Below are 22185 nucleotides of genomic sequence, written 5' to 3' on the forward strand. Positions count from 1 at the left end.
CCTCATTTTCCGGCAGATTTTTTAGGTTTTCCACAGGAAACCATGAGACAAATTTAACTCATCGCTGCGTTCCTGCACTTTTGGCGATTATGAGTGAACTAAACTCAAATTTGAGTCGTTCTCATTCGCCGTGTAAAGTGTCCACCGTTTGAAACGAGCTTCTTCATCTGGCCGCAATAACGTTGAGGGTCCAAGCTTGACGTTCTTCGGAGGAATTTTTAAGTGACGGTGCACTGTAGTAAATAGCACCTCCTACCGCTTAGCTTATTTTCATCAAAAAAGTATTGTCAACTATCAAAATTTAGTTTAACTGTAATAAGTATACCTTTATCGTGGTGCACGAGCCATTTCATGGGTTGAGATTGGTAATTATATCACTTTGTAAGCTTATGAACACGGGACGTACTGTGTTTGAGAAAACCGATGATATTTTGACAGGTTCTCAGCAACAACATTGTACGCTCATGAAAAAATAATTAATTTTGGGTTAAAAATTATGCTTGTTGTCCAAAAGCTAGAAAAATGTTGATATTTTGTCCCAAAAACCAACTCTGCATGGGAAAGATAACCAAATTAGCTCTTTATTATTTTAAAATAGTCTTGATGCATAAAATCCCAATTTTCAACTTGAACGTGAAATCTGTGTTGTTATACGCCAGCAAGACGTGGTGTGTATCAGCGGAGAGCACTCAAAAGCTGCAGGTCTTCATCAACCGATGCCTGCGGTATATAATTAGTGTCTGCCCGAATAGAAATTTACATTAGCCCAACGTTTGATTTTGATGTCTACATCAGCATCAAAATCAAATGTATGCCTGATGTCAAACATTAGGAAACATTATGATTTAGTTGTATTTAAGCAACGTAACATGGTGTATACATCAGAAATTTTGGAACAAAATTTTGCCATTCTAATGTCGGTCTGACGTCAAAAATTTCAATCTATTGACGTTAGAACCAAACGTTTTAAGGATGTTTTCAGATGTACAAAACGTTAGAACTAAACGTTGTTCGGATGTTTTTAAATGTAAACGTTTTCTGATGTTTTCTAATGTAGATGTTTCCTGATGTTAGAAACAAACGTTTTTGGATGTTTTCAGATGTAAAAAACGTTAGAACTAAACGTTTTTCGGATGTTTTTATATGTAAACGTTTTCTGATGTTTTCTAATGTAGAGGTTTCCTGATGTTAGAATCAAACGTTTTTCGGTTGTTTTCGGATGTAAAAAACGTTAGAACTAAACGTTGTTCGGATGTTTTTATATGTAAATGTATTCTGATGTTTTCTAACGTAGATGCCTCCCGATGCTGGAACCAAACTTTTTTTGGATGTTTTCGGATGTACACAACGTTAGAACTAAACGTTGTTCGGATGTTTTCAATTGTACTTCGTGTTTGATGTTCTCTGATGTTTTCAGATGTATAAAACGTTTAAAGTAAACGTTGTTTGAATGTTTTCAAATGTAGTTGTTTACTAATGTTTTTAGATATACAAAACACTCGAATCTTACTTTTCAAATGCTTTCAATTATATTTACAACACATTAGAACTAGAAACATGATCGTGTAAACACTACACACGATTGTTGTTAGATTACATCATAAAAATGCGTGCATAACAGTCAATGCTGAAGCTCCCGTTTCCCACCAGTCAGTTAACTGACCTTAGCTAACCTAATATCATTGCGGCAACTCTCTATGCGGCAGGGGAACTATGCCATTAGCGCGCTAAGAGTTATTAGACCACTGACATATGCGCCAATTTGTAGGTGACGAGGCACTTGGTGACATTACAGCGAGCTTGACGATTTTTGCAGCATTTTTTTTTAGCAAACTACCAGTTAAGGTGTGTAGTGTTTACAAGATCTTGTTTCTAGCTCTAATGCTTTGTACAATTGAAAGTATTGAAAAAATTAATTCTCATGTTTTGCACAACCGAAACCATCAGAAAACATAAAATTGTACAAAAAAAAGTCATCCATTCTGGTAGACTATCTCTTAAATGCATAAAGAATAGCCATTGCTTAAGCTCCCGTTTCCCACCAGTCAGTTAACTGACCTTAGCTAACCTAATATCATTGTGGCAACTCTCTATGCGGCAGGGGAACTATGCCATTAGCGCGCTAAGAGTTGTTAGACCACTGACATAGACGCCTATTCGTGGGTGACGAGGCACTTGGTGACATTACAGCGAGCTTGGCGATTGTTATAGCATTTTTGAGTGAACTACCAGACAATCATGACAATGTGATCGCTGCGCCTCCAGATCTCCCTTCGACCCACTGTGCCAATTTGTCAATAATGCATGACACTTTGGACGGGGTTGCTGGCTTGTTTGGTCCACTGTTCGGATATACAAGTGGCAAGCCTTCCCCTTCACGGATCGCTCCAAAAATTGCTGCAAACGAACTGCAAATATATAATAAACAAAATTATTGTGCATGAAAAATATGACAATGGACAATGCTCGAGGAGCACTGGGAGTTTTCGAACGACGCGTGCTTAGGACCATCTTTGGCAGAGGGTATATGAAAATGGTGAATGGAGTAGAAAAATCAAGATAGAGCTGGAATTAGGGCGTAACAGCCTTTGTAAACAATGACTTCTCTTGTTGATTTCTCGGAATTCAAGACACGCCTACACAAACCAACATATCCATCGGGTAGTAGAAGTCTTTCTCTAATCGATGGTGATGTCGATTCGCCTTGGAGAGCCATGACTTCCGCGAAATCATCGAGAGAAGTCATTGATTACAAAAGCTGTTACGCCCTAGTTCCAGCTCTATTTAGGAATTAACCACGAACTGGCGTAACTTTATGGCGAACCCAATATCCAGAAAGTCGCTAAAAGTGGAAGATTGTACCAACAATCAATACGAAACTAACGATTTTAAATTGGCTCACCACTTTAGTAGCCTATTGGTCCCAAGCAAACGATTAACGTACCCTATTCTAGTTGAAATTCTATTACTACACTATGTTTGTTTTGATTCGCTATGAAAGTTTGACAGATAACATCAGGGGTGTGTGGATTCATGCAGAACATGCAGGGGTGAGTGAAATAGCTTGGGACTGCTTGGGACCGTTGTTCTGGTACTGAGTGAGCCAAAAATAATAATGATTTTCTTCGGGACCCAGTGGTCTTAGAGTTACCTCTATGATTGTACCCTTCCACGGGCGGGACACGTTGTAAGAATGCCGGACAACAATCCCGCAAAAATGATGTTTTCCTCAAATCCGGCCGGTACAAGACGCAGAAAAGCACAGCGTGCTATGTGGTTAGACCAAGTGGAGTAAGATGTAGGAAGTGTGGGACGCTCGAGAAATTGGAGACAAGCAACCAGGGACCGAGGGACGTCGGATCAGCAAAAGTAAAGTAAGTATACAGACAAACAGACATAAAACTCGCAAGATGTTCATCGAACAAGCATTTATCGGTCAATTTAAAAGTATCTTAGTTGGTAGTACCGCCACCTGTGGCGCGCATAGTCAATTCCCTTGCGTTTGACGTTTCCACACTACCGCCATCTGTTCAGCGTACTACCCACCACAGTGTACTCAACAGAGGGCGGTAATGTTTTAACCGCGATGTTTTACAGTGAGAAATATTCAATGTGTTATGTCTATTTGTCTGTGGTAAGTATCTTATACGTTGGCTAAATTGTTATCCAAACTGCCTAAAAGTTCGAAGAATAGTTATTAGATAGTACAGAATTCTAAATTGGCATTATTTATGAAAAATTTACATTAGAATTCTTAAATCTCAGTCTTTCCCTGATTGCGAACCACATTTTAAATTTTATATAAACGTCTGGCGTTTAGCGTAGTTTAGCACCAAACGGAATGTTATTATTACTGATGGCTTCCAAATTTATTTACCTTTCCGTATGTACCGTAAGATTTGATAAAGAGAAACCAATCGTTGAGATATTGTCAAAAGTCTAACACTGCTTCTTGACACCAAACTCGGCCTACGGATTCTAAACTCGTCCTAGCGCATTGAAACGCCATTGAAACGCCAATGAATTCACTTCGGCCTATCGGATGAAGATTAAACATTGTATTAATCATTGTATGTAGTCTACACTGGCTTGACGAAATGGAAATAAAGAATAAAGAATGAAGATAAAAATTGATTCGGTCGGAGCGCTTCTTTCGTTTTTGGGAATAATGGGTGCAAACCTTCATATCACGTGTTCTCATTGACTTCGTTCCGTAGCTTATTAACTAAAGTATCGTACCAAATGCATAATTGAATTGACGAACTCTGAAATAATGGATTTCTATTGAAGTTTTCTGCTCGATAGGCCCAAAACGGGCGATTAGGCCGAAGTAGTTCTCTACCCTACGTTATTATGACATTTTGTATTTTTAAGTTACAAGAGGACGTTGCAAAGGATGAGTTTGACGTATGAAACCTGTGCATTTAGTTTTCAGAGAGTCGCAATCAGCGAATTATTCATTAAGGCTGTGAACCATTTGCCGAGTTAAATTTAACTCGTGGTTAAAAGTGACATTTCGAAAGTTATTTTGTATGTTCGAAAATCCCTGTGCTGTCGATCGACCGGTTTTCGAGAAGAACTCAGCCACGGTTGTCAAAATTTAACTTCTTGTCTGTCAGAAATAACCACGCTCGGATAGCAGGGTTAATCGATAACTTTCCATCTGTCAAATTTTCGGGATCCGTATTCGGTTTCCCCATCGGGATCTGTCTACGGAATCCCCATCGGGATCCGTATTCGGTTTCCCCATTGGGACCCGTATTTGGTTTTCCCATTGGGATCCGTATTCGGTTTTCCCATCGGGATCCGTATTCGGTTTCCCCATTGGGACCCGTATTCGGTTTCCCATCGGGATCCGTATTCGGTTTCCCCATCGGGATCCGTATTCGGTTTCCCCGTCGGGATCCGTCTACGGAATCCCCATCGGGATCCGTATTCGGTTTCCCCATCGGGATCCGTATTCGGTTTCCCCGTCGGGATCCGTCTACGGAATCCCCATCGGGATCCGTATTCGGTTTCCCCATTGGGACCCGTATTCGGTTTTCCCATCGGGATTCGTATTTGGTTTCCCCATCGGGATCCGTATTCGGTTTCCCCGTCGGGATCCGTCTACGGAATCCCCATCGGGATCCGTATTCGGTTTCCCCATTGGGACCCGCATTCGGTTTTCCCATCGGGATCCGTATTCGGTTTCCCCATCGGGATCTGTATTCGGTTTCCCGATTGGGACCCGTATTCGGTTATCCCATCGGGATCGGTATTCGGTTTCCCCATTGGGACCCGTATTCAGTTTTCCAATCGGGATCCGTATTCGGTTTTCCCATCGGGATCCGTATTCGGTTTTCCCGTCGGGATCCGTCTACGGAATCCCCATCGGGATCCGTATTCGGTTTCCCCATTGGGACCCGTATTCGGTTTTCCCATCGGGATCCGTATTCGGTTTCCCCATCGGGATCCGTATTCGGTTTCCCCGTCGGGATCCGTCTACGGAATCCCCATCGGGATCCGTATTCGGTTTCCCCATTGGGACCCGTATTCGGTTTTCCCATCGGGATCCGTATTCGGTTTCCCCATCGGGATCTGTATTCGGTTTCCCCATTGGGACCCGTATTCGGTTATCCCATCGGGATCGGTATTCGGTTTCCCCATTGGGACCCGTATTCAGTTTTCCAATCGGGATCCGTATTCGGTTTTCCCATCGGGATCCGTATTCGGTTTCCCCATCGGGATCCGGCTACGGAATCCCCATCGGGATCCGTATTCGGTTTCCCCATTGGAATCCGTATTCGGTTTCCCCATCGGGATCCGTATTCGGTTTCCCCATCGGGATCCGTATTCAGTTTCCCCGTCGGGATCCGTCTACGGAATCCCCATCGGGATCCGTATTCGGTTTCCCCATTGGGACCCGTATTCGGTTTCCCCATCGGGATCTGTCTACGGAATCCCCATCGGGATCCGTATTCGGTTTCCCCATTGGGACCCGTATTCGGTTTTCCCATCGGGATTCGTATTTGGTTTCCCCATCGGGATCCGTATTCGGTTTCCCCGTCGGGATCCATCTACGGAATCCCCATCGGGATCCGTATTCGGTTTCCCCATCGGGATCCGTATTCGGTTTCCCCGTCGGGATCCGTCTACGGAATCCCCATCGGGATCCGTATTCGGTTTCCCCATTGGGACCCGTATTTGGTTTTCCCATTGGGATCCGTATTCGGTTTTCCCATCGGGATCCGTATTCGGTTTCCCCATCGGGATCCGTATTCGGTTTCCCCGTTGGGACCCGTATTCAGTTTTCCAATCGGGATCCGTATTCGGTTTTCCCATCGGGATCCGTATTCGGTTTCCCCGTCGGGATCCGTCTACGGAATCCCCATCGGGATCCGTATTCGGTTTCCCCATTGGGACCCGTATTCGGTTTTCCCATCGGGATCCGTATTCGGTTTCCCCATCGGGATCCGTATTCGGTTTCCCCGTCGGGATCCGTCTACGGAATCCCCATCGGGATCCGTATTCGGTTTCCCCATTGGGACCCGTATTTGGTTTTCCCATTGGGATCCGTATTCGGTTTTCCCATCGGAATCCGTATTCGGTTTCCCCATCGGGATCCGTATTCGGTTTCCCCGTCGGGATCCGTCTACGGAATCCCCATCGGGATCCGTATTCGGTTTCCCCATTGGGACCCGTATTCGGTTTTCCCATCGGGATCCGTATTCGGTTTCCCCATCGGGATCCGTATTCGGTTTCCCCGTCGGGATCCGTCTACGGAATCCCCATCGGGATCGGTATTCGGTTTCCCCATTGGGACCCGCATTCGGTTTTCCCATCGGGATCCGTATTCGGTTTCCCCATCGGGATCTGTATTCGGTTTCCCCATTGGGACCCGTATTCGGTTATCCCATCGGGATCGGTATTCGGTTTCCCCATTGGGACCCGTATTCAGTTTTCCAATCGGGATCCGTATTCGGTTTCCCCATTGGGACCCGTATTCGGTTTTCCCATCGGGATCCGTATTCGGTTTCCCCATCGGGATCCGTATTCGGTTTCCCCGTCGGGATCCGTCTACGGAATCCCCATCGGGATCGGTATTCGGTTTCCCCATTGGGACCCGCATTCGGTTTTCCCATCGGGATCCGTATTCGGTTTCCCCATCGGGATCTGTATTCGGTTTCCCCATTGGGACCCGTATTTGGTTTTCCCATTGGGTTCCGTATTCGGTTTTCCCATCGGGATCCGTATTCGGTTTCCCCATCGGGATCCGTATTCGGTTTCCCCGTCGGGATCCGTCTACGGAATCCCCATCGGGATCCGTATTCGGTTTCCCCATTGGGACCCGTATTTGGTTTTCCCATTGGGATCCGTATTCGGTTTTCCCATCGGGATCCGTATTCGGTTTCCCCATCGGGATCCGTATTCGGTTTCCCCGTCGGGATCCGTCTACGGAATCCCCATCGGGATCCGTATTCGGTTTCCCCATTGGGACCCGTATTCGGTTTTCCCATCGGGATCCGTATTCGGTTTCCCCATCGGGATCCGTCTACGGAATCCCCATCGGGCTCCGTTTACGGAACGTGTCATTGGGCTTGTAGCTTTTAGTAAAAAAATACACTGACTAACCTGCAAAGAGATCTGGCTGCAAACTCCCCGCCCGGGATCCAGCTTCGGATTCCCTACCGGGATTCGGCTGGGACTGGTACCGGTACACTTTCCTAAAAAAAAAAAAATAATTACATTACATTAAATTAATAAATTCACATTTACTTACCAGAAAAACATTGCATCGCCACCAAAACTTGCGACGGACACATTATTGGCACTTTCCCGGGCTAATTCGTAAACAAATCAAACTTTTCCCATACTGCGAAAAAAAACTGTACACGGCCAATGAGATCACGCATATTTGAGTACAGTGTACTCAATATCGAAAAAAGTGCAGGATGAGTAAATTTGCCGCATGTTTTCCTGTGGAAAACCTCAAAAATCTGCCCTAAAATAAGGAAAATTTACGAGAATCCAGATAATCCAATCTTTTCTTTTCTCATATTCGGAACATGAGGGAAATTAATTCAAAACTGAGTTCCTGCACTTTTTGCGATTTATGAGTGAACTAACCTCAAATTAGGGTCGTTCTCATTCGCCGTGTAGTGCTGACTCAGGACAAAACAAACTTTGCATGCGGCGAGAGACCGAGGGACAACAATTTACATCGTGATGAACTTTGATTCTAATGTAACGTTTGGTTCTGTTGTCATTGGATGTATTCTGATGTTTTATGCGTGCAACAAATTACATCGTGATGATGTTTGATTCTAATATAACGTTAGGTTCTGTTGTCATTGGATGTATTCTGATGTTTTATGTGTGCAACAAATTACATCGTGATGAAGTTTGATTCTAATGTAACGTTAGGTTCTGTTGTCATTGGATGTATTCTGATGTTTTATGCGTGCAACAAATTACATCGTGATGATGTTTGATTCTAATGTAACGTTAGGTTCTGTTGTCATTGGATGTATTCTGATGTTTTATGCGTGCAACAAATTACATCGTGATGATGTTTGATTCTAATGTAACGTTAGGTTCTGTTGTCATTGGATGTATTCTGATGTTTTATGCGTGCAACAAATTACATCGTGATGATGTTTGATTCTAATGTAACGTTAGGTTCTGTTGTCATTGGATGTATTCTGATGTTTTATGCGTGCAACAAATTACATCGTGATGATGTTTGATTCTAATGTAACGTTAGGTTCTGTTGTCATTGGATGTATTCTGATGTCAAATTTTACATCGTCAAGACGTTTGATTCTGATGTAACGTTTGAGGCTAATGTATTTTTATGTACTTGGACGTCACACTGAAGTCTGAATACATTAAGGTTACAGTAATACACGTTAAAATTTAATGTATTGAAGATGTCTGCTGATGTTTCCTACATTACAATTTCTATTCGGGTGTTGGCCTCACAACTGGATCTCGAATGCCGAGCTGCATCGTCGATGTCATCAGAAGTCGATAGCAACAGAAATTCGAGAGCGAAAGTGGAGGTGGGTCGGCCACACACTTCGACGGGGCGGAAACGAAATCTGCAAGCAAGTGCTGGATTGAAATCCGGCAGGACATCGCAGCAGAGGCAGACCCAGAGCACAAACGAAGTGACAGACGACTAACTGGCGAAGAAATCCATTAAAATAATGTGGTTCACTGTAATAGAATTTTCTTGGAAGCTTGTGCCATCATCCACCAGATGGGTTAGTTTTTTTGTTTTGATTTGAACAAAGTTGATTTTGTGTACAATGATTCTTTGACAGTGTGCAAAGAGTGTATCATTTTGTCATTTTTTTATGCATTTAAGTTTTGAGTAGAGTGAAAGAGATAGAACCAAAACATTCTAATACATTTGGTGAAAATGCTAGTACAATCCAGTAGTAGTGTTGCCATGTGGTACAATCTAGTAGTAGTGGTGTTGCCATGCGGTACACTGAAAAATTGAAATAGCAGGTTAGTCACCAAAGTTTTCGAGCCGCTCCGTCTGTCACTTCGTTTGTGTCCAGAGGCTCATGGCGGCTGAGCCTCAATAAGGAAATTTAGCAAGTCGATAGGAATCTGACCTGGGCCCAGATCAAGGCAAAAGCAAGCAGCCGCCCAGGATGGAAGCCTTTGACGTTGGCCCTTTGCACCGCTGGTGGTGCACCGGACCCTTAAGTAAGTAAGTTAATGCATAATGGGCCGGGCTTAGCCCCAGTTCCCCTAAGTTTGATCAAATGGTATGATTACTTGCTGTGCACAGCAAGAGGACCATCCGCGCTACCACAAGGACCAAGATCAGCCGAACCTACTGAATTAGTATTCAAAACTGAAAAGGTTTCGTTGCAAAAATCTAGATGAGATTTGTGCCCTTGATTCTAACATCCCTGGCAAAGAAGATTGTTATGACCGCTGGTTAATGATTTTTTTTCGGTACCGGATTATTTCTCGATCTTCACAGATCAAAAAAGTAGTGTAAATTTCTGTCACTATGATGTACATAAATGGAGCGTCATATGTCAGTCAAGTTTACATTGTAGATCGTGTAAATCTATGAGATATTTCATGAAATATTCCACATATTGTATGCAACCGTCCACCTATGTAAGCAACATTTTTGGCAAGTTGCTAGTTTACGTGAAAAGGAAGTTTACATGCATGAATGTTTGCATGCATGGATGTTAACATCTCCATTAAAATTAATATTTTTTCTGTGTTTTATCTTTTGGATTAGCGGTGCCGGTGGTGTAGTGGTAAGCGTGATTACCTCTCACCCCAGCAGGACTGGGTTCAATCCCATTCGGCAACGTAAAGCCGTTGGTCCCCGGTTCATGAGTAGATGGGTCGATAGGTAGGGTCCAGGTGTGGGAGCTGCCTTTCTGGCGTCGGTAGCATTGGTACTCAGCACGGAAAACAAGATCGAGGGAAAACAAATCAAGGAAAAAATAAATCTTTTGGATCATCGTTCCAATCCATTCAATGATTCATCCACAATTGCTCATCCTATTTAGCAGGATGTGTCACTCGCAAAAAAAAACAATTAATGACGGAATTCTATACTCATTCCAAAGCCATTGCGGACCCGCGTTCATATTTATTATTGATTCGTGACTTTTATGCAAATGAGTAGCCTATCCGAAGTGCGAAGATGAGTGTGGTCCTTCACAGGTGCGCTCGCGGGTCCATGGAATGAAATAGTGCAAACACCATCAGCGCTGGTCATAACCATGAATGCCTGCATGTACTCACGAATGAGTCATATGAAAATAAAAGCGCAGAGAAACTTGGTCAGTGCAGGCTAATAAAACAATGCACCGCCGCCGGTTGCGCCCAGATGGATGAAATGCATTTTTCTTCCTCGAGCCGCTCATTAGAACTGCACTGGCCATGCCAACAAAACAATGGCTGCTGTCATCGACTGGATGATTGATGATCCAAATAGGTGCTAGTTAACCTAGTTTTAAGCTCGAAATGACAGTCTTTTGCCAATAAGTATGGCAAATATAGAAAATGTCCATATCACTTTCAATTATCGAAACGCTATGGAAGTCGCGCGGCAAGTTGGTAATGACGACAGATTTACTGAGGCGAACCTAAACCACCGACAAACCGACATGAATGACCATAGCAACAACAATTAAATTTCTGACCAAAGCACACTACTACTGTCATCAGGCTCCGTTTTCGCGGGAAATATTAAGCTAAGCCATGGACACGCATTCAATAGTTATGAATTGGTTCGTGTCTGATCTATTCTGGACAAATTATTTTTTTATCTAGGTAAAAAAATCCTATGTTTTTGACAATTCGGTTAAGGGTCATGTCGGTTTGTCGGTGACTAAACGATTATCGAGAAAGTGGTTCCTACTCTCGCATTATTAATTAGAAGGACAAATGAGCGATAAAAGAGATCTGACGTGACGATTATTCAAACTAATTGAGTGAAATATTTAATCCCGACTCGTGCATAGCATACGGTACACTTGCATACACAGAAAGCCGGGTTGTCTACCTGGAAGGATTGCAGTCACAGTCAGGCGAGGTGGTATTTCACGTCAAGGTGAACTGCATTCGCTGGTCAGGCACGGTACGGACGTTATTTAGAATTGCACCTTACGAATGCAATCTAATAGTGTGCAGCGTATTGTACTGCCACGAACGGCATTCCTGCTGTTCTAAGATGGTGACTGGAGGAACCAGACCTGGCATGACTAACATTTGAAGGTCGATAAATTTATGATTACTGCGATCCAAACGCAAACTGTTGTTTATGAAGTAAGGATTTTACAAATCTAGATCCGCAGGTCATTTGGGCGAACTGAAGCATAACAAAATTAAGCTAAATCCCAAACTTGAAAATTTTTCAAAGACACCGAACAATACTCAGTAGTCCAGGTTGCGAATTTAACAGGTAAGTCACGCCAAATTTAAAACGCTGTAAATCAGCAAAATTTTGCTGATTTTAGACTTGATGAAAGATCAGCAAACGTTCCAGCAAAATAATGCTGCTGAATTTTTCAGCAATTCCAACTTCTGTCAAAATGACAATCTTTTACTAAAAATCAGCAATTTCTTTACTGATCTTTCAGCAATTCAAAATTCTGACATTTGGCAGCATTTTGCTGATTAAACTATTAAATTTAGTAAATTGAATTTGTTTTCACTATATGTGCTTCAAGCTTCTGTAAAAGATCGTTGATACAAATATACGAATAATAAAGATAAAATCGCCAGACTCTTTTCCAAGCATCATTTATTAAATATAGCCAGTGTCCTTACTTACATAATTTTATTTATTTATAGTTATTTTTACCTCTTCCTCCTCCTGCGGTTTGACCGGTGGTGTATTTGACTGGGTGTTAGATTATGTTAGCTGATTTTTTCGGTAATTCGTCTGCTGTTTTTCAGTAAAGCATTGGATTGTTGATCATGATCCAGCAATTCGTTTTACTGATAATGAAAACTTAAATTTGGTGTATAGTCGTAGAACTTTTGTTTTAATATTTAGACGTTTGGTGTCTTGGGTGAAGTTTTTGTGCTTAAAAACTTCCGTTTATTGAGAGATCGCAGTAGGCTCAGCCCACGGATGGTTGGGTTTTCATGAGCTGTCTGTCACGAATTTATCTGTTTTTCCGCGGAGTGATTTTTCAAGTTTAAATTAGTTTTTTTTTCAAAATGTGTGATAAGTATTTGGGTTGGTTTCAATAACATGGCGGCATATCACCCAGCTGCAAAATTGCCCACCGATTCCTTTTTTTTTGCCGTTCGACGACGACGGGTGTGCTTTCGCGAGAGTGATGTTTATTTGATCCATTTCTTTGCACGGGTGTGTTTTTTTGTAACTAGCGTAAGTGTGCCTGCTATTTGCATTGAGTGTCGGAGATTGTAAGTAATCTGAAGGATGCCTCGCTGGATACGTCCAAGACTGGCCGTGAACGGTTCCTGGGGAAAGCACTAGATGCGACCCTCCTTCCAGATGACCATGGCAATACAGGAAGTATTGGTATTGGAAGGTAATTGCTATTAGATATTTTGCAAACAGTGACAGATAGCGGACATGAAGGTGGAGGTGCCGGGCAAAGGTGTTTATCCTGGTAATGGTAAGTTACAAATTCGCTGTTGTAGTTGTCGTAGGCGCCGTCGTAGTCGCTGTCGTAATCGCCGTCGTAGTCGTAGGCAGTACCGTTAGTATATTTAAAATTAACCACCAACCGCTGAAAATATATCGCGTATTTCTGTTGTTCATTACATACCAAGTAAAATTCGAGAACGTAATTTTATTTGAATAGCTTGTTCAACCAGGTCTTTAACAATCGTCACGTCGGTCATAGCTTGTTATGATTACCTGAACCATGCGCAAAGAGAAAATCGAAACATTTAACGTCGCGTGAAAATAGATCTTAATGAAGGCCTCTTTCATAGCTTTTAGTTTAATGATTTCAAAGATCGTTGGTTGCAGTGGCTTGCTTACTGAGCAGAAAAACGCGGTCCCAGATCCTTTCATATTAAAAATGTATGCTTAGATCACTTGTTTATCGTGTATTTTCGTAAAACTAAGAATTTGACAGCGTGGCAGACAGGACCGATAGAGGAAGAAAGCGGAAGACTACAGTCAGCTATGATCGCCAAATTTATCAGGAAGTGACTAAAGTCTCGTTTGCCACCAGCCGTGTTACTCCAATTTAAACATCTCCGAACAAACTGTCCGTAGAATGCTGCTGGGAAAAGGTTTTAAACGAGGTTTGGCCCAATGACGACATTTTCAATATTAAGAATGATTGTGATTTTTATAGTATCAAGCGTTTAACTTTGCCCAGAAACATGTCGACAAGCCATTGGAGTTTTGGAAGAAGGTTCTCTGCGAAGATTTCAAGCTGAAGAAGATGACAGTAGATCAGTTCAAAAGCCTGATTTTCATCTGTGGACTTCGTTCCTCGAAGAACGCGGACTTCAGAGCGAGACTACTCTCAAAACTTGACCCGAATGAGGAAGAAGATTCAAAACTAGAATCATGGAATGCCAACGACTTCTAAACCTCAAGCATGATGCAGCTCTAGTGGAACAGAAACAACAGTTGGTGAGCTCAGTGTGTGGTGTCATGCAGAACAAGCCCCATTTGAAACCACCTGTACCAGAACCTAGAGCAAGCGAAAAATTAAGCACCCCGAAGGCACCATGTTGGCAGTGTGGCGAAATGCATTTCATCCGTGGCTGCTCGTATTCGGATCAGATTTGTAATGACTATAATCGAATCGGCCACAAGCAAGGTTACTGTGGCTGTAATACGGCGAAGGCATCAAGCAAGAAGACATCGAAGGTCAACGGTGTATTCGCTATCAATCAAATCGGAAGCAAATACAGTCGGAAGTTTCTGGCCGTGACGATCGCCGGCTCTGTAGTAACTTGACCACACGGTCGGTGAAAACAGCATCTGGTAAGCCAGTCCGGATCGCTCTTTCTGTCTTGCCGTGCGGATCTATTTGCTTTTACTGCTGCTGCTACTGCTACCTAAGGTTACAACAACTTTAAACAGCACTTTTCAGTGCTAAATTTTCTACCTAGATTCTTATTCCTCTTCAATACTTGTTTGAGCCCTACCCGAGGTAATCTGGCTTGGATATCGCTTTGGAAAATTCGTTTTGGGACACTTTATTTTGCCACCATGGCGCCTAAACGCAAAAGAAAATGGTAATCTCTTGGTCCCCCTTCTGATGAAATTTATTTTAAGAATCAACCCAACAAACATTGACACCTGCATAAAAGTTTATGCAGGTAGAAATATGCTTCTTCAGCTAAGAAATTACGTATTCAACTATCGTTCAGCTCATATTGTTGGTTGGGAATGTTATATGCTCTCGGATGATGAGAATGCTCCATCATCCAAGTAAAATTTCACTAAGCATTCCCGGCTTAATGCCAACGGTCCCCCCTATTGTGATAATCACTTCCAATTTCCATGAACTTTTGAACTTCGTTAAATTCAAGTTTTCATTTCAAATTGGCCGTCGGGGTGAATGCCGAATATGTGGAAACTTCAAGGGGTAAGTCACTCAGCAAATTGTTTCGAAATTAGATTCGGCACAGCTTGAGCACATCCATTGTTGTAAATAAAATGGGGGCACTGCTGGACAACTGTCATTGAAGTTGTGCACAACATTACGTGCTGTTTGACTGACTGAGGAACTCAGACCAGCAGTTTACTTATAGAGTGGGCTCAAGATAAAGAGGCAGTTAACTAGACCCCATTAATACCCTTCATTCAAATAATGCTGCAACTCACACAAAACAAACTACAGAAGTCTATTCATCATCCTATAGTCGGTCTCCAACAATGTTCCCCACCGGTTCCATCTCTTTCCGGCCGCTGATAGACCATTGCTCTTCACATAACGAAAAGCTAGGTATCTGGTCTGCCTTTAAGGGCATTAAAAACCCTAAAACACAGGACTTTTATTATCCTATGAACCAAAATTTCACACACACGCCACTTCCCGCGACATCCACAATCCGATTTATTCATGCGATTTCAAATCAAAACATTCAAGGTGTCAGAAATACCGGGTTGCCGGATGGATATTTTACAAACAATCGCAGCTTACTCTATGACCGGCACAATCGGCACACTTGTGGCACACTGACAAAAAAGATGATTCAAGACTGGTGTGTGGAGTGACATGTAGCCACCGACAAACCGACATGAATGACCATAGCAAAAACAATAACATTTCTGTCCAAAGCACACTACTGACATCTGGCTTCGTGCTCGCGGGTTATATTTAGCTAAGCCATGAACCCGCTTGCAAAAGTTATGAATTGGTTCGTGTCAGATCTATTCTGGAGAAATTATTTTTATCAAGATCAAAAAATCCTATGGTTTTGACAGTTCGGATCATTGCACATTTAAATCGGCCGTTAACGATTTTCGGGCATAAGTCAGAATTAAGTGTCATGTCGGTTTGTCGGTGATGTAGCTACCCCCTGGGAAACTTGCATGTAAATTTTGATAGAAAACGGGGAACTTTTATTTTTATTTTTGTTTTTGTGCATTCTAAGCATCTACTTTCTTCAGAGAAATTATTTTATCGACCTTACTGACCCTATGAAAACTATGGTTGAGGTAGTTGTATAGTATATTGAGTGGTTTATGAGCGATCAAAGTGAAATTTAGGAAAAAGCCATTTTTTCACAAAAGTGCTATGTGGCCCTGTGTTGTTTTCTGCCAGAGGCTACTGAGGTATACAGAAAACGCAAACGCAGAACATTGCTGCAAAATGGGGCAGCCTACTGTATATTGTCTCGACTTGAAAAAAAAAACTGCTTCCTATAAACAATACAACCTCGAAGTTAACCCTGCTTCTTTCCATTGCAGAAAATACCATCATCATGTGGCACAACACTTCCACCCTGCTGTACGTCCGCGGTACGAAACATTCCAAGGATCCACGACTATCACTGGGCAGTGATAATGCCCTCACGATCCAGGAAGTCCAAGCCGATGACGACTCCATCTACAAGTGTACCGTCTTCCCGGTGTCAAAGTCCGCCTACCTCACCCTAAAAGTCCGAGGGTAAAGTGCTCGTTGGCCTAGCAAACGAAATGCAGCGTTTACTTACAACAAATATTCACTTTTCAGCCCTCCCTACAACGTGATGATCACGCATGGCAACAACGATTACACCAACCGAAACTTGGAAATCCAGCAGCATGATCGCAAGTTTATCATTCACTGTCACGCGTCGGGTTTCCCCACGCCATCGATCACGTGGTCCTTCCGGGTTAGTTTCACGGAACAAAATACGTGAAGAATCAATGTTTTAATATTTTGCTGCTCTGCATTTCAGGGAACACATCTGGACGAAAACCACGCCAAGAAAACGGGAATCACCGTTCGGAAGGAGTTTCTGGAAATCAGCGACGTCAAAGCCCACCATTCCGGAAATTACGAATGCTTGGCCCAGAATGGTATCGGAGAACCCGTGAATGCCGTCGTGAACGTGCAGATCAAATGTAAGTAATCATTATCTCCGGAACTTCATTAAACTACTTATCAATCATCTCAATGTCCTATCCGTCATCCATCTACACTGACACCTAACAACACAAATTGAACAAATGCAGCCAAAGTAGTACTGCTTGGACCCACAGGAGACGATTCTAGTACTGCGCCCCCGGATGACAAACAAGGTTTAACGACTCCATACTGCTTACAGTTAGAAACAGTAGAAAATAGTAGCTAGCACCTATAGTTTGAATTAGCACCAGCTCTATTTGTTTCATTCCATGCACTGCAGCAAAGTCCATTATTTTTCCGCTCAAATTTCAAGCGACTAAATTCACTAAAACTAGTCATTTCCCCCCTTTCTAGCAAGCCCCTCGATCGCCAAACACATCGACTACCTGAACACGGCCATCGGAGACAGTGCCGAGCTGGTGTGTCTGTACCACAGCAACCCGACGGCTCTGAAGATCGAATGGTTCCGTGGAGCCGAGCCGCTGCACGACAGTGCCAAGTTCGGCATTATCCGAGACCGCCACAATCACCATCTGCGGACGCGGCTAACGGTGCGTGACGTCGAGCAGAAGGATCTGGTTACCTACGTGTGCAAGATTGAGGTTGGTTTAGCTTAGTTGGTGAAATTTAAAAACAAAATAACTTAAACCGATTCATTCGTTTTCAGAATGCCCTCGGAGAGGCGTCGGCCAAGACGACGCTGGGATTGCTCCCGGGAGCTGCCCACCTGGCCAACTTCAGCTACTCCGATGGACTGCTGCACACCATCTGGAGGGTACGAAGCGTTCAGCCTCTGTCCGATCTGCAGATCCTGTACAAGGGTGAAAATGTGAGTTTCATTATGTTGCATATTTTTTTTTAGAAATTCTTGAACCTTAACTGATATAATTCCAAGCCATCGAAACTTCCTCAAAGTACCAAGGTTGCAACATTCGTGTCGATTCATGGATGACATGGCTGGGTTATCAACAATTCAATGATCAATCGTTTCACCATTCCAAAGGTATTGGCTATCTACTTTTATTTAGAACAGATAGAAACCCGATTGGCCATGAGCATGAGCATGATTGACCGCTCACGGTTGCTACTCTGTTATTGTCAGATGATCAACTGTAATTACACGGAGAACCAATAGACGATGCTTGGGACTAGCAATCATCCTCAATGTGTAAAAACTGGTGATCTCAAACTAGGCAATACCAGCGCCGGCCGCGCCCAACCGCAGGTCAAGAAAGGAATGGGTAGGAATGCGTTGACGTGACACTCGCTTTGATGGAAGCCGAGAAATCCTCTGCACTTCCACGAGGAATCACTGGAATGTTGGGCAAGAGGGTAGGGTTTGCAGCAGGGTTCGTTTTGGTAAACGATAAGCTGGCCTCCTCGTTTCTTCCTCCTTACGTGATAATTATAATTGTAAACGGTCTGCTCGACATCAACACGAACCTGTCAGGAATTTGGTAGAAGCTGCATGAAATATAAGCAAGAGAAGGATTGACCGCCCGCGTCCGCTACTCCGTTATTGCCAGATCAGCAGTAATTACACAGAGATCCAACAAATGATGCTTGGGACTAGCATTCATCCTCAATGTGCAAAAACCGGTGATCTTATACTTTTACTTTTAAATAGAAACCCGATAGGCCATGCCGAACGGAAAAATCCGCAAACGTCCCAAGGGAAAAGCGTGTCGATTCATGATGACAGGACTGGTTGTCGACAATTCGGTTACCAAATTTTAAGATTGAGCCACTATTTGAAAGGTATGACTATTTACTTTCGAACGAAACAGACAAGGATCCGATTGGACCTGTGGGTGGCCAGTCGGGATGGAAAACCCGTGAGAGGTGGCTCTGCGGAAATTCAGATTCACCGGAAAAATGGCCAATCAGATTTTTTGTAAATTGTATGCAATCATAAGCATAGAGGAAATATATCATCACCATATCGATTCTGCTACTACGAGGCCAGAAAACGGACCTCCGGAAATCTGGAATCATCGCTTTTTGTCGGTTCCTGAAATTAGACCTGGAGTTCCACGATTTTTTTTCTAAAATGCATACAATTATGACTCTAGAGGAAATATGTCATCATCATATCGATTATGCTACTAGATGGTCAAAAAATTGTCCTCTGAGTATCCGGAATCACCGGGAAAATGGTCAATCCATGAAAGTAGACCTTGAGATCCGCGATTTTGACGTGGAATTACGTCCTTCGGCAACATATGCAATTCCAAAAAAACACAATCGACCGCGTTACGAAAAATGGTGAGATTTTGACCTCTTTTAACTCTCTCAATAGCGCATGGATTTTAATTCTAAACAAGCCAATCGATTGGAAATTTTCCTACGAATCTGCTAAAATGAACAATTTATCAGTTTTCAATAGGTCACAATTGAAAATTACACAAATGTCCAACTGTTGCAATGGTGATCTAAATTATCACCAATAAGCACTTTCCCTAACACAGATTTCAAACTCGAATTCCATCCGGTCTCGCCAAACGGTGCTTATTCAATCACCGTGTGGTGGTGTCCGGTCGGTCGTCATCAGCAGCAGTGCTTTCGGAGCGTTCTCCAGTACACAACGAAAGGCTGCCCGCAAACAGTAAGCTGCAGCCCTCATGGTCGTCCATTCACCGAAGAAGAAGGAAGAAGCCGCACCGCTACTGATCGGATTCAGTAGCTCTTCATGAGTTGCTGTGGGCCATCTTTGCCAAGCGCGTGACCCTCGTTCCAAACAACATACTGCTCGCCAGCCTCAAGAACACCCTAATAGCTCAGCATTACTCAATCATCACGACAAAACGGTCCTTTTCAGAACCACCATAAATGAGTTAAAGAGTATTTTCTGGACATTTGTCAAGGTCATCAATCGGATGTCAGTTCCCGTAAGGTTAAATCTAACATATTATGTATTTTTGCGGCAACATTGGGGGTGCAATTTCAAAAACCAAAGTCACTAGCGGCATGAAAGTGGTTTGATTTTGATCCAGAGATGATGGATTTTAATTCTTAATACGCCAATCGATATCTGTGAAAAAAAAATAATCAATTTTCAAAAGGTCACCATTGAAAACTGCACGAATGTGCAACTGTTGCTATGATAATTAAAATTATCACCGATTGCCTGCGAAAAGCACAGGTTTTATAAATTGAATTCCTTCCAGTCTCGCCAAACGGAGTTTATTCAATCACCGCGTGTGGTGAGTGGTGGCGTCTGGTCATCATCATCAGCAGAAGCAGCAGCAGTGCTTTCGGCGCGTGGCGTTATACATTTTTCTTCAGTACACAACGAAAGGCTGTCCGCAAAAACAATGGGAGAAGTGGCCGTTCGCAATGCTGAGTTTCAAAATTGTTTCAAACTACTCGACAGTTCTAAAATTTGAAACTGTCAAAAATGAAACTGAACACGATCAGCGCAACGCACAGTTTTAAACGGAGTTTGGTATTCATCCCTAGATATGTGTGCGTGTGCAAAGTTTGTTTGCTTCGGTGATTTTAGCACGAACGGAGAAGCCAATTCTGCGTAAAAGAATGTTTCCTGGAACAAGATGATTACACCAACGTAATCCAGTGTTAGGTAACGAGGTCGAACCATGAGAAAAGATCCCGGACGATTCTGCTGTCGAAACGTGCAGGGTGGTCACTGAACCGGGAAGTCTTGGAAAAATATCCAGTGATGTGTTTGGAGACCTATGAGCACCTGAAGGTTTTTGCAATAATTTCTAAAACAGCTGATATCACGAAAGAATCTCTGAGAGACGACATTTCAATTTTCGGGCAGTTGAAGATCTTCAGAATAACATTTGATCATCCTGAAGTGTTGAAGAAATATCCTGATAAGATTTTGGAGACCTGTGAGCACCTCTGAAGGTTTTTGCAATAATTTCTTAGCCACCTGGCATCACGAGAGAAGATCTGAGAGATTTGAATTGTAAGGTAATTGAATATCTTCAGAATAAAACTTGATTATCCTGAAGTATTGAAAGCATATCATGAGCAGTTATTGGAGACCTATGGGCACCTGAAGGAATTTCTTTCTTTCTGATATTTGATCATCCTGAAGTATTGAGGAAATATCCTGTGAAGTTTTTGAAAACCTATGAGCACCCTAAGCCCTTTGGAATAATTTCTGAGAACCCTGGTGTCATGAGAAAATCTCTGAGAGACGTTATTTGAATGTTGGACAGCTAAATATCTTCATAATAATAGTTGAACATCCAGAAGTATTGAAAAATGTACAAAGATTTTTTTTGGAGAGCTGATATGATCAGATCTGATGACCTGAAGGTCTTTGGTCTAATTTTTGAGTCACGTGGTATCATAAGAGAATAACTGAGAGACGCAATTTGAATTGTTGGATACCTTCAGAACAGTACCCAAGTAACAATTTGCGTTTTATGAGGGTTCTATAGACCACGATTTAGACTTGTAGAGTGCTTTAAAACCTTAATAAAAGTTGCAATGTTACTTGGGTACCTATTCAACCTGAAGGCATGAAAAAATATCCTGATGATTTAATGAAGAGATCACTTGTTGGCCTTTGGAATAATTTCTGAGCAATCTGGCTTCATACGAGAATATCTGAGAGACAGATTTGAATTATTGGACAGTAGAAAATCTTCAGAACAATTGATGAATCGGAGATGTTTTTGTAGATCTCTAATCATCCGAAGATTGGAAAATTAGGAGTCATCTGGTTTCTTGAGAGATGATGTCTATGATGTAAAGCAAATTGATTTGCTCGGTCAATTTGTCGACTCTGAACAATAACAGAATGAGAATTGACCACTTTGTCAAGCAGTTTTGGCGTGACTTTCTACCAGCGATTTCACAAAACTGGACCAACTAATTTCTATTTTTTTATGAAACGCACAAATTTTGGTTACTTTTCTCGAGGTTCTAGAAGAAAAGATCTAAAAATAATGTTTTATTTCAAAGTTCGAGTGGTAGTAAACGTAATTTAAACTGATCGAATGAAGTGGTTAATTCATTTCATCACCTCGTTTTCCCCTGGCCGTCTGCCATCTGTCAGATTAGAAACTCCACAAATACATCCATAGAAATTTTAAACAGAGTTCCATTCGTGTTTTCCGCTCATAAATAAAACAGAATAGTCGAGCAGTTTCGAATATGGTGCAAACTAGTA

General features: G+C 42.5%; 1 protein-coding gene across 1 annotated transcript in view; it reads left to right on the forward strand.

Annotated features, from left to right (window-relative positions):
• Positions 1 to 22185, forward strand: part of LOC135709243 (protein CEPU-1) — a 302225-nt gene that overhangs the window by 274490 nt on the left and 5550 nt on the right. Inside the window, exons 4-9 of the mRNA XM_065231522.1 lie at positions 16394 to 16592; positions 16659 to 16800; positions 16867 to 17032; positions 17144 to 17209; positions 17391 to 17638; positions 17704 to 17865. Of these exons, the coding sequence (XP_065087594.1) occupies positions 16394 to 16592; positions 16659 to 16800; positions 16867 to 17032; positions 17144 to 17209; positions 17391 to 17638; positions 17704 to 17865 (983 nt within the window). The remainder of the gene's footprint in view (positions 1 to 16393; positions 16593 to 16658; positions 16801 to 16866; positions 17033 to 17143; positions 17210 to 17390; positions 17639 to 17703; positions 17866 to 22185) is intronic.

Source organism: Ochlerotatus camptorhynchus, unplaced genomic scaffold, assembly GCF_037179485.1.
Source record: "Ochlerotatus camptorhynchus isolate MF236.1 unplaced genomic scaffold, CSIRO-AGI_Acam_v1.1 ptg000357l, whole genome shotgun sequence".
Classification (NCBI taxonomy): domain Eukaryota; kingdom Metazoa; phylum Arthropoda; class Insecta; order Diptera; family Culicidae; genus Ochlerotatus; species Ochlerotatus camptorhynchus.